The sequence below is a fragment of the Aethina tumida genome, chromosome 6 (genome assembly GCF_024364675.1).
Source record: "Aethina tumida isolate Nest 87 chromosome 6, icAetTumi1.1, whole genome shotgun sequence".
NCBI classification, from domain to species: domain Eukaryota; kingdom Metazoa; phylum Arthropoda; class Insecta; order Coleoptera; family Nitidulidae; genus Aethina; species Aethina tumida.
In genome coordinates this window covers 11,332,042-11,346,385 of record NC_065440.1, presented here as the reverse complement: position 1 = coordinate 11,346,385, position 14,344 = coordinate 11,332,042, and the positions used below count along the sequence as shown (strand labels likewise).

At 29.4% G+C, this 14,344-nt stretch overlaps 3 protein-coding genes across 3 annotated transcripts; 1 reads left to right on the top strand and 2 right to left on the bottom strand.

Annotated features, from left to right (window-relative positions):
* The first annotated feature begins 210 nt into the window (after positions 1-210).
* Positions 211-936, top strand: LOC109605100 (CDGSH iron-sulfur domain-containing protein 3, mitochondrial). Its single transcript, XM_020021667.2, has 3 exons — positions 211-360; positions 429-652; positions 706-936. Exons 1-3 carry the CDS (start codon positions 289-291, stop codon positions 839-841), a joined length of 432 nt encoding a protein of 143 aa, XP_019877226.1. The 5' UTR covers positions 211-288; the 3' UTR covers positions 842-936.
* Positions 937-1,716: 780 nt separating this feature from the next.
* Positions 1,717-3,813, bottom strand: LOC109605097 (mitochondrial-processing peptidase subunit beta). The gene is made up of 7 exons (XM_020021664.2): positions 3,663-3,813; positions 3,425-3,509; positions 3,239-3,369; positions 2,880-3,189; positions 2,671-2,823; positions 2,135-2,611; positions 1,717-2,076 (listed from the first exon to the last, which is right to left on the bottom strand). Exons 1-7 carry the CDS (start codon positions 3,726-3,728, stop codon positions 1,874-1,876), a joined length of 1,425 nt encoding a protein of 474 aa, XP_019877223.1. The 5' UTR covers positions 3,729-3,813; the 3' UTR covers positions 1,717-1,873.
* A 2,556-nt stretch (positions 3,814-6,369) lies between these two features.
* LOC109605098 (proline-rich protein 2-like) lies at positions 6,370-12,179 on the bottom strand. Its single transcript, XM_020021665.2, has 3 exons — positions 12,065-12,179; positions 6,847-7,281; positions 6,370-6,792 (listed from the first exon to the last, which is right to left on the bottom strand). The coding sequence occupies exons 1-3, from the start codon at positions 12,077-12,079 to the stop codon at positions 6,682-6,684; spliced, it is 561 nt and encodes a 186-aa protein (XP_019877224.2). The 5' UTR covers positions 12,080-12,179; the 3' UTR covers positions 6,370-6,681.
* Between the last annotated feature and the right edge of the window lie 2,165 nt (positions 12,180-14,344).

Here is a 14,344-nt window from a genome sequence, read left to right as displayed (position 1 = left end):
TTTTAATTGATTATAATTTAAAACTATTTTGGATCTTGTCACATGTCTTGTCCTTTCTATTTTTAATCTATAATTTGTTTTGTTTATGGTTTCTAAAAATTTATATAAAAACAATATAATTTTTAACTTAATAAAGTTTAGTGAAAAATGAAAGTGTTTTAATTATTTAAAAGCTTTAAAATAAATAATTATAAATAAAATACTAATTGTTGAAACATTGACCCAAAATAAAATAACCTAAAAGGTGCAAAGGTTATGTTTATAGTTTTAGTTTAAATCCCTGAAAAAATGGCTTTAAGGGCGAAACACTTGATAAAATTTGTCCCCAACGGTACCGTTGGCTCAAATTACATTTCAAAGGTGCGTTTACACTTAGCTGTAACCTAGTAACATTAATAAACACATTGAAAAATTTCATGCCGTTTCAGTGCCTTTATTCGTCGAAAACTACGCCGGAAATCCCGAAAAACGTCTTAGAATCAACAATATCCGCCCAAACGCAACAAGAAAACGGTGCGGTGTACGACAAAAAGCCGTTCAGAACCACCCTGGAGGCTGGAAAGAAGTACTCGTGGTGCCTGTGTGGCAGGAGTAAAACCCAACCGTTTTGTGACGGCACACATAAACTCGCACAACTGAAAATCACCCAAAAGTAACTCTTTGTTAATACCACCTGTGAACCAACTAATTGTGGGTCATTTTTAGGCCTGTGAGGTTTGCCGTAGCTGAAACTAAGGATTACTGGATTTGTAACTGTAAACACACGGCGAACCGGCCGTTTTGCGATGGAACGCATAAGGGAAAAGCTATACAAGAGGCGACAGCAATTGTAAGACAGTGATTTAATTAAATTTGTTGTAGAAGTTGTACTAAGTTAGGATTTATTCTGTTCTATAATACATCAAAATATTGTTAATAAAACGTTTACAAAAATCAGGTGATTTATATTAATTACTATAAAAAGTCGGATTACGTAACTTAACAAGTGATGTGTGTAAAAAAGTCTTTATATTGTTATTAACTTGATTAATATATCAATATTTTTATTAATGAACAGTATAATTACAGCTGTACTAAACTAAAAACTCATTTTAATTATAATCTATGAATAAGTTAAATTAAAACGAATTTTTTTACATTTTCCTCGAGAAAGTGTAACATTAAGATGGTTAGACCAATAATGATTTATTTAAATGTGTTGTAGAATGTTGTAAATTCATTAATATTTAATAAAAAACAGTTCTTCTGTTTTTCTTTAAGTGTTATGTAACTCAGTTTACAGTTATAGTAAACCAAAAACTCATTCTAATGTTTATCTGTGAATGAAACTTATGTTAAAACGATTGTTTTAACATTTTCTTTGAGAAAATATAACATTTGGACTGTCAGACAAATGATTTATTTAAATATGTTGTAGAATGTACTGATGTCTTTGTTTTATATTATGCCACCAGAGATTTGTGTGTAAAACAATGAATAATATTCAATAGAATATGAAAGGAACATTAATAAGATTTATTAATTATAACAAATAAACCAGTAAATTTAAAATTTACTACAATATATAACTAATAACTATACTAATTTAATAAAACTTCATTTTACTATTTCTCTTTTGTATTATATAACTTAACAAGAGACTTGTGTAAAAGACAATCATTATATAATTAATATTCTTCCCTATAATACATCAATCAATATTATGTAAATAAAACCTTTGTAAAAACCAAGTTATTTATTAATCATAATAAAAATTAAACAGTATATTTACAGATGTTGGTAAAGCAAGAAATCATTTCACTATTAATCCATGAATGAAAACTAAATTACAACGAATAATTTATTATTTAAGTTGACAAAATGGAACGTCGACTTAGACGCGCAACCAGTACATGGAGGCACGAATCCTGGTGTAGTCGGGCAGCTGTTCAACAGGTCCGACTGCTGCGATAGCGGGGCACCTGTCGTAGATGTATTTGTAGCAAACATCCCTGACGTTTTGGGCAGTAATGCTGTTAATACGGTGGGCCAATTCATTAGGGGGCAGTCTTCTGCCGTAGCACAACAGTTGGCGACCTAAAACAACAACAATACGTTAATAAAATGTAATTGATTAATTTTTAATAGGTAGTACCGATATCTTCGCAGACGGCGGTGGAGGTGTCGAGTTGCAACAAAGTGTTGGCGGTCAAGAGGGCCTTGGCACGCTCGACTTCGCCCTCGGTAACGCTGGTGCAAAGCCTCATCAACTCCTCGGTGATGTTGTAAACCATGTCTTCGATCTTAAGAGGGTCAGACACGAAGTACAAGCCCCACAGTCCGGTGTCCTTGTAGCAAGTGTTGAAACTCTGATACGAGTGGCAGAGGTCACCTTCGCCGCTGGCACGTGCCAAATTGGTGGCGTTCTGCTTGGCGGAGGCCTGGCTCCTGTCCCAGGCGCCCAGCAGGGTGGAGGCGACCATCAGGGTCAGGGTGTCGGGGTCGGACCAGCCGGCACCTTCGACGGCGATGGCGATGTGGGCTAGAGGAAGGGAGTCGTCGCGGACGCGGATCTCGGCTCCGGTGTAACGGCAGGGCGTCAAGGTCGGGACCTCTCCGGAGTAGTTGTTGTCTGTAATTGATCCGGTTAGTTTGCGGATGTGGGCGGAGCTTAGAGTGGGCGGGACTTACTGAGTTTGCTCAAGTTGCTTTCGGCCAATTTGACGAGTTCCTCGTGGTTGACGCCGCCGGCGCCGGCCACCACAACCCTGGACGCCTTGTAGTGGTTGTCCAAGTAGTTCCTCAAGTCGGTGGCGTTGATTGACTTGATGTTGGCAGTGGGGCCTAAAATTACAACCAATTAAAACACTCCACTTTTCAAATACTAGTTGTGAACATACCCAAGATGGTGTTGGCCAATGGGGTGCCCTGATAGGCGATGGCGTGCAAGTGATCAAACACAACTTCCTGCAAGTTAGACTCGACCTCCTGCATCTCCCTGAGGATAACGCTACGTTCACGTTCGATTTCGGCTTCGCCCAACTTGGCGTTCTGTACAATGTCGGATAAGATTTCAATAGCTTTCGGCACATCCTTGCTTAAACACTTGGAATAGTAAACAGTCTGTTCCCGACTGGTGTACGCGTTGAGTTGCGCTCCCAAGTCTTCAATTTCAATTTCCAATTGGCTCTGTGTCCTCTTTCCTGTACCCTACAAAAGAGACTTTTAATTGGAAATTATGTAACAGGAAGAAATTTACTTTGAAGGCCATGTGTTCCATGAAGTGGGCGACTCCATTGTTTTTGGCGTTCTCGTAACGGCTGCCGGCGTCGATCCAGATGCCCACGGTGGCGGTTTGGCTGCCCCAGTCTTCTGTAGCTACACGAATGCCTGCAACGATATACATTACAACACTGTGCACTTTGGCAAAGTTCGAAGTGCTTACCTGATTTAAGGGTGGTCACTTTGGTTGGGGGCACGTTGACCTGCACCTGCTGCAGCTCAGCTTTCGCCGAGGCATGTCTCAGTACCTACGAAATGGGAGTTTTTATTTACGGTTTTGGCTTGATTTAGGTTAGGTGTATGTTACGTAATGTTACGGGTGGAAATGATGGGTGAAATTAATCGGATTTTATTGTGAACGGAGCACAGGGGGTTGTTGTGTTCGATTCGATGCAAATTACCTGCAGAGCATTGGAATTTTTGCCTAAATTGGCGACTGCTTTGGACAACTTCAGCATCGACGCCATTTTGCCTGGTCGTAACTGGATGTTGCCAACAGTGTTGATAATTTTGTGACACTATGAAGTGGAAAATTGTTGAAATCTTTTTAATAATAATTTATGATTAATATACTTGTATCTAATTGAATTAATTTAAAAACGTTTAATTGACCATTTACAAAATTTTTAAATCCGTTCTATTTAATGAAACATAATTAAGGTCCAGATAAAGAAATCTACTTTGCATTCGTAATAGTTTCAAATATTTACAAATAGATGGCCGTAGCGTATATAATTGTAATTAAAAATGTATCAAAGTCTAAATTTGTGATTAAGTGGTTATTTTTTGACATTCAGTTTTATTCTTTATTTTTCTACAAATTAGTTTAAATTAAGTAAAATACATTAGAATGTAGGATATACAATATTGTAGGAATTAAGTCTGGTCTTGTGCATGTTCATTATTCACTATCTGGTTTGTTACATTAATTATTGACATTAATCAAATGTGTTGTAACGTTATTTTTTAAAATTTGTGCCTTTGTAATTTTTGTAAAATAAAGAAAAATTAATCTACTCGTTTTGTTTTTGATTTTACTAATTCCATTAAGTATCCCCTGAAATAATAGACAATAAATTATTTTTCATACGGTTTGTATCAGGATCACAGAAATGCGAGGAGATGTTTTCGCGCCACTTTGGGATCAGGAGTTTTCCCGCCAATTTTTGAATCGGTAAATCTCCCGCCATTTTTGTATTAGGAGTTACACACCTCCTCGCATTTCTGCTACCCTGTTACAAATCTTAAAATCTTAATTTCACACCCGTTGCTTATCAACTTACCTTTGAGATTGGAGAAATTTAACGGTTTGTATCAGGATCACAGAAATGCGAAGAGATGTTTTCGCCCCACTTTGATATCAGGAGTTTTCCCGCCAATTTTTGAATCGGTAAATCTCCCGCCATTTTTGTATTAGGAGTTACACACCTCCTCGCATTTCTGCTACCCTGTTACAAATCTTAAAATCTTAATTTCACTCACACCCGTTGCTTATCAACTCACCTTTGAAATTTGAGAAATTTAACGGTTTGTATCAGGATCACAGAAATGCGAAGAGATGTTTTCGCCCCACTTTGATATCACAAGTTTTCCCGCCAATTTTTGAATCGGTAAATCTCCCGCCATTTTTGTATTAGGAGCTACACACCTCCTCGCATTTCTGCTACCCTGTTACAAATCTTAAAATCTTAATATTACACCCGTTGCTTATCCAACTCATCTTTGAAATTTGAGAAATTTAACTGTTTGTATCAGGATCACAGAAATGCGAAGAGATGTTTTCGCCCCACTTTGATATCAGGAGTTTTCTCGCCATTTTTTGAATCGGTAAATCTCCCACCATTTTTGTATTAGGAGCTGGACACCTCTTCGCATTTCTGCTATCCTGTTACAAATCTTAAAATCCTAATTTCACACCCGTTGCTTATCAACTCACCTTTGAAATTTGAGAAATTTAACGGTTTGTATCAGGATCACAGAAATGCGAAGAGATGTTTTCGCCCCACTTTGATATCAGGAGTTTTCCCGCCATTTTTTGAATTTGTAAATCTCCCGCCATTTTTGTATTAGGAGCTACACACCTCCTCGCATTTCTGCTACCCTGTTACAAATCTTAAAATCTTAATTTCACACCCGTTGCTTATCAACTCACGTTTGAAATTTTAGAAATTTAACGGTTTGTATCAGGATCACAGAAATGCGAAGAGATGTTTTCGCCTCACTTTGATATCAGGAGTTTTCCCGCCAATTTTTGAATCGGTAAATCTCCCGCCATTTTTGTATTAGGAGCTACACACCTCCTCGCATTTCTGTTATCCTGTTACTAATCTTAAAATCTTAATTTTCACATTCGTTGCTTATCAATTGTTATTAATATCAAGATGGCAGAAGTAAAATTACATATTTTATTTAATTTTTGTTTTTGATAATTTTGATTTACTTCTCTTTTCTGTATTAGGTTTTATATTATTAAATGAAACAATACGTTATTTTTAATTATTCTTTATTTTATATATTAATAATAATAAGATATATTACTTCCAGATTATGGGCAAATAAAAGAATAACAATAAAAACAATATTTTGGTATAAATAAATAAAACACTTTTTACATTGCCAATTGAGAAAATGATTCTAGAATTTTATAAATACATGGCCTTATTATATTGTAATAAATAAACAATTTATTGTACTTTTAATGCAGCTTTGCATCCATTGTGAAAGAAACACATCAGGAAAATCAACACCAAACACCCTCTTGGACTGAAAAACGCCATTAATAACCCGATATCCAATTCAAACACACACAATAGACAATTCCAATTAGTTTAAGTGACTAAGAACCACCGGATCTGCGTCGAATTTTCCTCACAACGGCGGCGTCGCGGCGTCTAGCCAACGCGACGCTGTTCCGACACAAAACGGCAATAGTTTCAGCCTTATACCCCGGACGACCTTAGCCTCTTTTCCGAGAAAAATCCGGGGACTACAGATAATAAAAGCAATATTTTATAACCAAGTAAAAAGTTGTTTGTGCTTGTTTCTGAAGTCATTTGGTCTTGTTGAATGAACAGGGTTTGGGGGTGAAATAAAACAGTTTAATTATTATAGAAATATTTTCTATTATCTGCTAATCATTCGTATAAAACAAGTATAAAAAAATACTAAGAATAGGTACAAAAAAAAAGACAATCCTTAAACACTAGTTGTATAAAGCTTTGCAGGCCTTAAACCTATTTATATACAAGATTAACTGCAACTTCATAATGACTAACAGCATTAAAAAAATAACTTACTCAATACATTTGTCACCTAGTTTTAAAAATCACAATAAAATATTTGTATATGATACTGGCATATTTGGAGGTATGCATACATGAGTTATTTATGTACAAGGGTCAAAGCAAGACCAGTTCGTTCTTAGTAAGGTCCGGAGCCTGTGTTTGGCGGTGCGTAGTCGCCTGAGCCACCTGGAGCTGGGGCACCGTACTTGTTCTGGGGTACTCCGGAGTCTGGGTAACCTTCTTGTTTCTGTAACACAAATCGTTAAACAACACCGCTCAGAAATACGTGTCAAACTCATACTTGTGTCTTGTATCTGATGAAGTAGACCTCCGGCTTGCTTGGCTGAGTTGGTGCTGGTGTCGGGATGACAATGTCCGGCTGTTCTTCCGGCTTCTTAACCAACACGTAGACCAGGGTCTTCTCCTCGTTCTGCGGCTGGACTGGGATTTCGGGGGCGGTCGGAGTTGGGGCGGTTGGCGCCTTGATGAATATGATTTTGTAGTGCTTTTGGGGTGCCGCTACCTGGATGGGTTTTCTGGGTGCCTGGTACTCGGGCTCTGGTGGCGGTACGTGGACGTAGACGTGCTTGTGGACTGACGGTGGTTGAGCCGGTGGACCGTATTGAGGTGGTGGGCCGTAGCTGCCGCCGCTGGGGCCGCTCGGCGGGGCGCTGTAGCTGCTGCTGAATCCTGCCTCTGGCCTAGCTGCCGCTACTGCCAAGAGTGCCGAAATCGCCTTGAAACGACAAAAACTATTAGTTTTTATAGAAAGTGGGTGTTAAGTCTATCGGAAAGTAGAGGGCGGTGCGACGATTAACTAAAAGTAGACAACCCAGTTCACATGACAATTAAATTCGATAAGATTTTAAGGCAATTAACTTTCGTTGTTGCGACAATGTTAAATTGACAAGATCGCTACCGTACAATTAGCATTGTTCGAGTTATCTAAACTTTCCATTGTCCGGCCGGAAAAATTACTAAACGTCATTGTTTAATGGATTATATGATTGGGTAAAGTCTCATTGAATATAAAAATTGCGAAGGTCGTTATTAAATGGATGGGTATAATGTTTACACATAATTTTCTATACATTCAATAGAGTAATTTTCTGTGTTGGTTGCGTAAAATCATTGTTTGTGTCTGGATGTTCGAATGTATGATTTAGAAAGTAAATATGATGTTTGCACAACGCCTTTCTACAATGCTCCTTAATTGCATTCGGTTGCTTATGGTTAAATGAAGCGACCGATCTGCATAATAATGTCGGGTTTATGTGTACCAGGTCAACAGGAAGATGGTTTCACCTGCCCATGCAAATTATTAATATTGACCACTGCAATTTTAATAATAATAATAATAATTTGTTGCCTTAATTTTTTATAAATTTTGGTTCAGTTTGTCCGTTTTTTCTTTTTCTTATATAAACATTTGTAATTATAATAAAATGTTATAAATATTTATTAATTCATTGGCCCAAAAACACATTATTTAATTTCAGCATTTTTAACCCAGAACGTAAAATTTAAAACTTAAATTTTGTTAATAATATGTTATTTAATTATATTTAACTCTCTAATAACAAGATATATCAAAACATTAATTAATACTTCTTCATACACTTATAACTTTCTAAATTTAATAAAGTATTTGCAAAATATGGATTTAATTAAATGGTAACAAAGCAAATATTATTAATAAATTAATTATAAATTTATATAAACATTATATAATTAATTGTACAGTTAATGACAATAAAAATTTGTGGTGACATAATGAATAATCGTAAATTAGGTAGTTAATGTTTTATAATACCATAACAATAAAATATGATGTTATACAAAAATATTAATTTAAATTTATGTAATATGTTTATTTATTTTAAATAATATATATGGTGGAAAAACATTTTTTAATAATTAAAGAAGTACAATTATAGTAGATAATAAAATGTAATAAAAAATTATTATGTAAACAAATTTGAATGGAAATATAAATTGAAAGTGAAATAAATATAAATATTATTTTAATATTTACGTGTTTTTACTTTTGTTTAATGTTGATATGTTCTACTATGTTCTAATCTACAAAATATACAAATAAGTAGCTGAAGTAAAATAAACTTTATAAAATAATTATTTTTCCATAATATACTTTAAGAATTAGATATATAAAAAATATTAAATTAAAATACAAGTTATTAAAAGAAACATATATTTTTTAATAATTAAAAAAATGAAAGAAACACAAATATTTTTCACAGTAAAATATAATGAAAAAATTGTTTAAATTATTATGTATAAATAAATTTTAATAGATATAGACTTGAATGTAAACTAAGTTAAAATATTAATTTAATAATTGCATTTACAGTATTAAATAATTAATTTTATTATTTTTATTATTGTTTTTGATTTTATTTAATGTTGACATGAATAAAAACACAAAAGCCCATTATTAAATTAAAAAATAAATTTATTATAAAAAGTATTTTAACTATTTGCAGAATAATTATTTTTTATAATATATTTTAAAAATTAGATAATATATAAAAAATATTAAATATAAATATTTACATGTACAGTATTAAATAATTAATTTTAATATTTTTATTATTGTTTTTGATTTTATTTAAAGTTGATATGAATACAAACACAAAAGCCCATTATTAAATTAAAAAATAATTCAATTTAAAAATAGAAAATTTATTATTAAATAAAAATAATTCGAAAGACAAATCAATAAATTTGTAAATAAATTATTATTAAAGAATAATAATAATAATTATTAAAGAATAATAATAATAATAATAATTTTTCATATGAAGTGTCACAAATTAAAAAAAAAATCCATTAGAGAATTAAATAATATTCAAATATCATCATTTTTATTTATATTAATAAAAATATAAAAAAATATCAGTTTACAAATGTAAAGTGCAAATAAAAATGTTAAAAATATTAGTTTTCTGTTTTAATAAATTGACATAATAAAATGTTTTTTTATAATTTGAATAAATAAAATTCTTGTAATAAAATATGAATTCAAATAAAAAGTTGTATAATATTCAATAAAAATTAGAAAATTATAAAATATACACTTTATTTTTTACATTTGATAAAATGACAAATTGAAGGTTTTTATTATATATTTGAATAAATACAATACTGATAATATAGATTCAAATAAATAATTTATGATATTCAATAAAAATTAGGGAAATTAAAAAAAAATTTTTTGTATTTTTTATAAATTGAAAAATTAATATAATATTTTAAAATTTATTAGATTTAAATAAATAAAATATTTATAATAAAATACAAATTCAAACAAATATTTTAAAATTTATAAAAATTAGATAAATTGGAGAATTGGAGAAAAAAAATTTTCTTTCTATGTGATAAATTAAATTATTGTGTTACAATTTATGATACTTAAAATTGTAAATCGAGAAGTAATTTTATATTATTATTTATTTATTTATAAATTAGACAAGAAAGAGAAAAATTTACCTTTTATATAATACGATAAAATGACAAATTAAAATATTTTATTTAAATAAAAATATAATTTTATAATATTCAACAGAAAATAGATAAATTAAAAAAGAAATCTTTAAATTTTCTTTGTGTTTGATAAATTGACAAATTATTTTTTTTTGTAATTTATTCTACCGGAATAGTAAAATACTTATTTAAAATATAAAATCAAAAAATAATTTTATGATATTCAACAGAATAAACAGATAAATTAGAAAATAAAAGAAAATTTTTTTGAATTTGATAAATAGTCAAATTAATTTGTCAAACTCGAATAATAAAATACTTATAATAATACATAAAATTGAAAATTAATTTTATAATTATTTATAGATTAAATTAATAATAAAATTAAAAGAAAACTTCACATTTTCTTCGTATTTGATGAAAAATCTACCTTTCATATGATATGATAAAATGACAAATTAAAATATTTTATTTAAATTATCTGACTTGAATAATAAATAAAATACTAATAACAAAAATATAATTTTATTATATTCAACAGAAAATAGATAATTGAAAAAAGAAAATTTTAGATCTTGTTGATAAATGTTTGATAAATTGACAAATTAAAATAGATAAATAAGAAAAATAGAAGAAAATATTTTCTTTGCCATTTGATGAATTAACTATTTTATTAAAATTTATTATATTTGCACAAATAAAACACTTAAAACACAAATTTAAAGAGATATTTTAGAACATTCAACAGAAATTAATTAAATAAATTATGCAATAAAAAGGAACCTTTACCTTTACTAAATTAACATACTAAAATATTTTATTATAATGTATCATACTGAATTAATAAAATACTTCTAATAAAATGTAAAATTGAATAATAATAATTATGATACTCAACAGAAACCAGATTAATTAGAAAATAAAAAGAATATTTCACCTTTTTGTATTTGTTAAATTGACAAATTAAAATATTTTATTAAAAATTATAATTCTTGAATAATAAAAAGAAAACATTTTATTTGTAAAAAAAAGTAAAAGAATTAAAAATTAAAAAGAAAACTTTACTTTTTCTTTGTATTTGATAAAATCTCAAATTCAAATATTTTATTAAATCATACTTAAATAATAAAATAATTAAAATACAAAGTAAATTTATGATATTTAATAGAAATCAAAGAAATTAGATAATAAAAAGAAAACTTTAAAATTCAATACAATGTAAAATAATTAAAAAATAAAAAGAAAACTTTTTTGTATTGATAAATTGACAAATTCAAATATTTTATTGAAATTTATAATACTGAATAATAAAATAGTTTTATAAAATTCAATACAATATAAAATAATTAAAAAATAAAAAGAAAACTTTTTTTGTATTTTTGTTCCTTGAAATATATTAAATTAAGTAAAATAAAATATTATATATAAAGATAGATTAGACAATGTAAGAATTAAGTTACAATAAAAAAATGTAAAAATAATAAATTAAAAAAAAAAAAAATATTCAGATAAAGATATATAGATATAATGAAAGTAACTATAATATTTACTTTTTATTTAGTAAATATTAATTTACAAATGCCAGAAAATTTAATTTAATATGTTTATTAAGCAAATGTGAGAGGAAACGAAAACTAAAATTTAAAATAATTCTAAAAATAAGCAAAATAAAAATAAATGGTCATTAAAAAACAAAAATGTAAAAAAATATAAATTTAATTTTTATTGCGTAGGATGAATCAAAATTTTTAACTAAATAAATCTTAGTTAAGTAAAAAAATATATAATATTAATTAATATTAAAAAAATAAAAAGAAAAATTCTAAAAAAAGAATAAATTAGTTTCTCATCGAATTAAGCAAATTTATAAAATTAAATAGAACACATTTTAGACATGGCAGAAATGACTGGGACCCTCAAAGAATTCACAACCCCCGAACCACCAACGAGAAACTCCATTCACGTAATCCACAATCACTTCACGTTTTTTTTATCCACACAAAAATGATACGTACCACGAAAAATCTCATCTTCGTCGTATGTTACTTTTTGGGGGGACACTTGAGGTGCACTACTGCCGAACCCGGTGCGCCCCCCGTTTATATATCCGCATCGCCCGCGGCCCCACGTCTCGCCCACCTCTGGAGGTGGTACTCCTACTATTTTTTTCCTCTCGTTCGGAACGGGTAAAAGTTCACGCTCAAAACGAGTCGAATTTATCGTACCCTCACTAATTACGTTTGGATAATTCGATTAATTCATTTCGGCCGAAGGATTTCTGACACACTTTTGGCCCGCTAAAAGAGGTGAATTATGTAATTGATTCGTTCGACGGGCACGTGAGACAATTCGGACGGGTAAGAGTTGTCAAAGACTCTGAATAATTCAGCGTTGGTTGGCAATTTCTTAAGTGCACCCGTCCGCGACCTTGTCTAATCTTCGGGACGTGCCAAACAATTGGCCAACGCTTTGGGAAAACGTGTTTTCCCACAAATTCGTTCGCATCTCGTCCTTGGTGCCTTTGCCAGTTGCACAACGACTCCATTATTACCGTTATTACTGTAATAATCCACAAAAAATTATAATAAAAGGAAAAATTAAATTTTTTTAAAGAGGTGTTATTATTGATTTGCACTTTCGTTTTTCGGGGCACTTTCGAAACCGATTGGCGTTTAATAAGCGGACGTTTATGATAAGGAAATCGTGAGACGAGTTGTATATTTTCGGACGAGACAAATAACAACTATCGTAAATTTACGATTTAAACGAAAATGTCTGATCATATAATCGTAAATGTTTCGGTGCAAGTTGCAAGGGAAAATATTATTTGTGATTGCATAAACAATTGTCTATGATCTGAGGCTTATAAGGAAATTAATACGTTACATCGACTACATCATTTTATAATTATTTTAAGTGATTTTGTGTTGTTTGGTTTGCTTAAAATGGCATTAAATTATTTTCTCATGTTCAAATGTTATATAAAAGATGCACTAAGTTATTTTAAGCACTTAAGGAGAATTATTTATAATCATACATTGATTGTAGCTATAGATAATTTACAATTAATAATTTTTTAAGTAATTATATTAGAAAAATGAAAATTAACATAAACATGATATTGTAATCCAAACTGTGTGTTTTTTCTTTAAATATTAAATAATTTTATGAAAGTGAAATGTTCAATACTTAAGAGATAAACTATTTAATTTTGAGCACTGGATAAAATGAGAAAAGTACAAATTCTTAAAATAAAAAAATATACATTTTAGTATTAGAAATAATTTTGAGATTTCAGTGTCTGAAATTTACAATTTATATTTTCTTGGTTACAAAATAGTCAATATTTTATTTTTGTCCTGAATACTAAATTTTTTATACAGGATATATTTAATTTAAAACACTAAAATTGATAAAAAATTATAAATTAAATGTAAATAAATGAGAGTTGAATAAAGTTTCTCGAAATCTATACTGAATTATTTAGAAACAGGAAAACTAAACAATATATGACTAGAAAATATATTTTTTCATTGGAAATATATTAAATTATTTGTTATTAGACAAATATTGTATGTTTAAAGATGGAAATATGCAATGTGTTTTGTTTTGTTTAAAAATATTAAATAATTTTATCAAAATCAAATGGTCAATCCTTAAAAGATGAAATATCTAATTTTGAACATTAAAATTTGTAAACATTAAGATTATTTGTGGACAAAATGAGGAAAGTATAAATTATTAAAATAAAAAAAAACTGTTATAGAAGTAATTTAGACATTTTTAAGTGTTAGAAATAATTTTGAGAAAAGGAGAATTTACAACTTTTCATTTAGTCAATATTTTATTTTTGTTCAGTATATTACATTTTTTATGTAGGGCATACTTAATTTAAAACATTAAAATTGATAAACAATTATAAATTGCTGTAAATAAATGAGAAGTGAATAAAGTTTCCCAAAATCTATATTGAATTAATTAGGAACAGGAAATCTAAACAAAATATGACTCTAGAAAATATATTTTTTCATTGAAAATATATTAAATTATTTGTTATGAGACAAATATTGTATGTTTAAAGACGGAGATATGCAATTTTAGACACTAGAATTTGTAAAAACCATAAGTTTAATTAAATCTAAAATGAAAAAGACACAAATTGTCCTAAAAAGTAATTATACTAGAAAAATGAAAATTAAATTAGACATTAAAAACCCAAATGTGTTTTTTTTTGTTTAAAAATATTAAATAATTTTATTAAAATCAAATATTCAATCCTTAAAAGATGAAATATC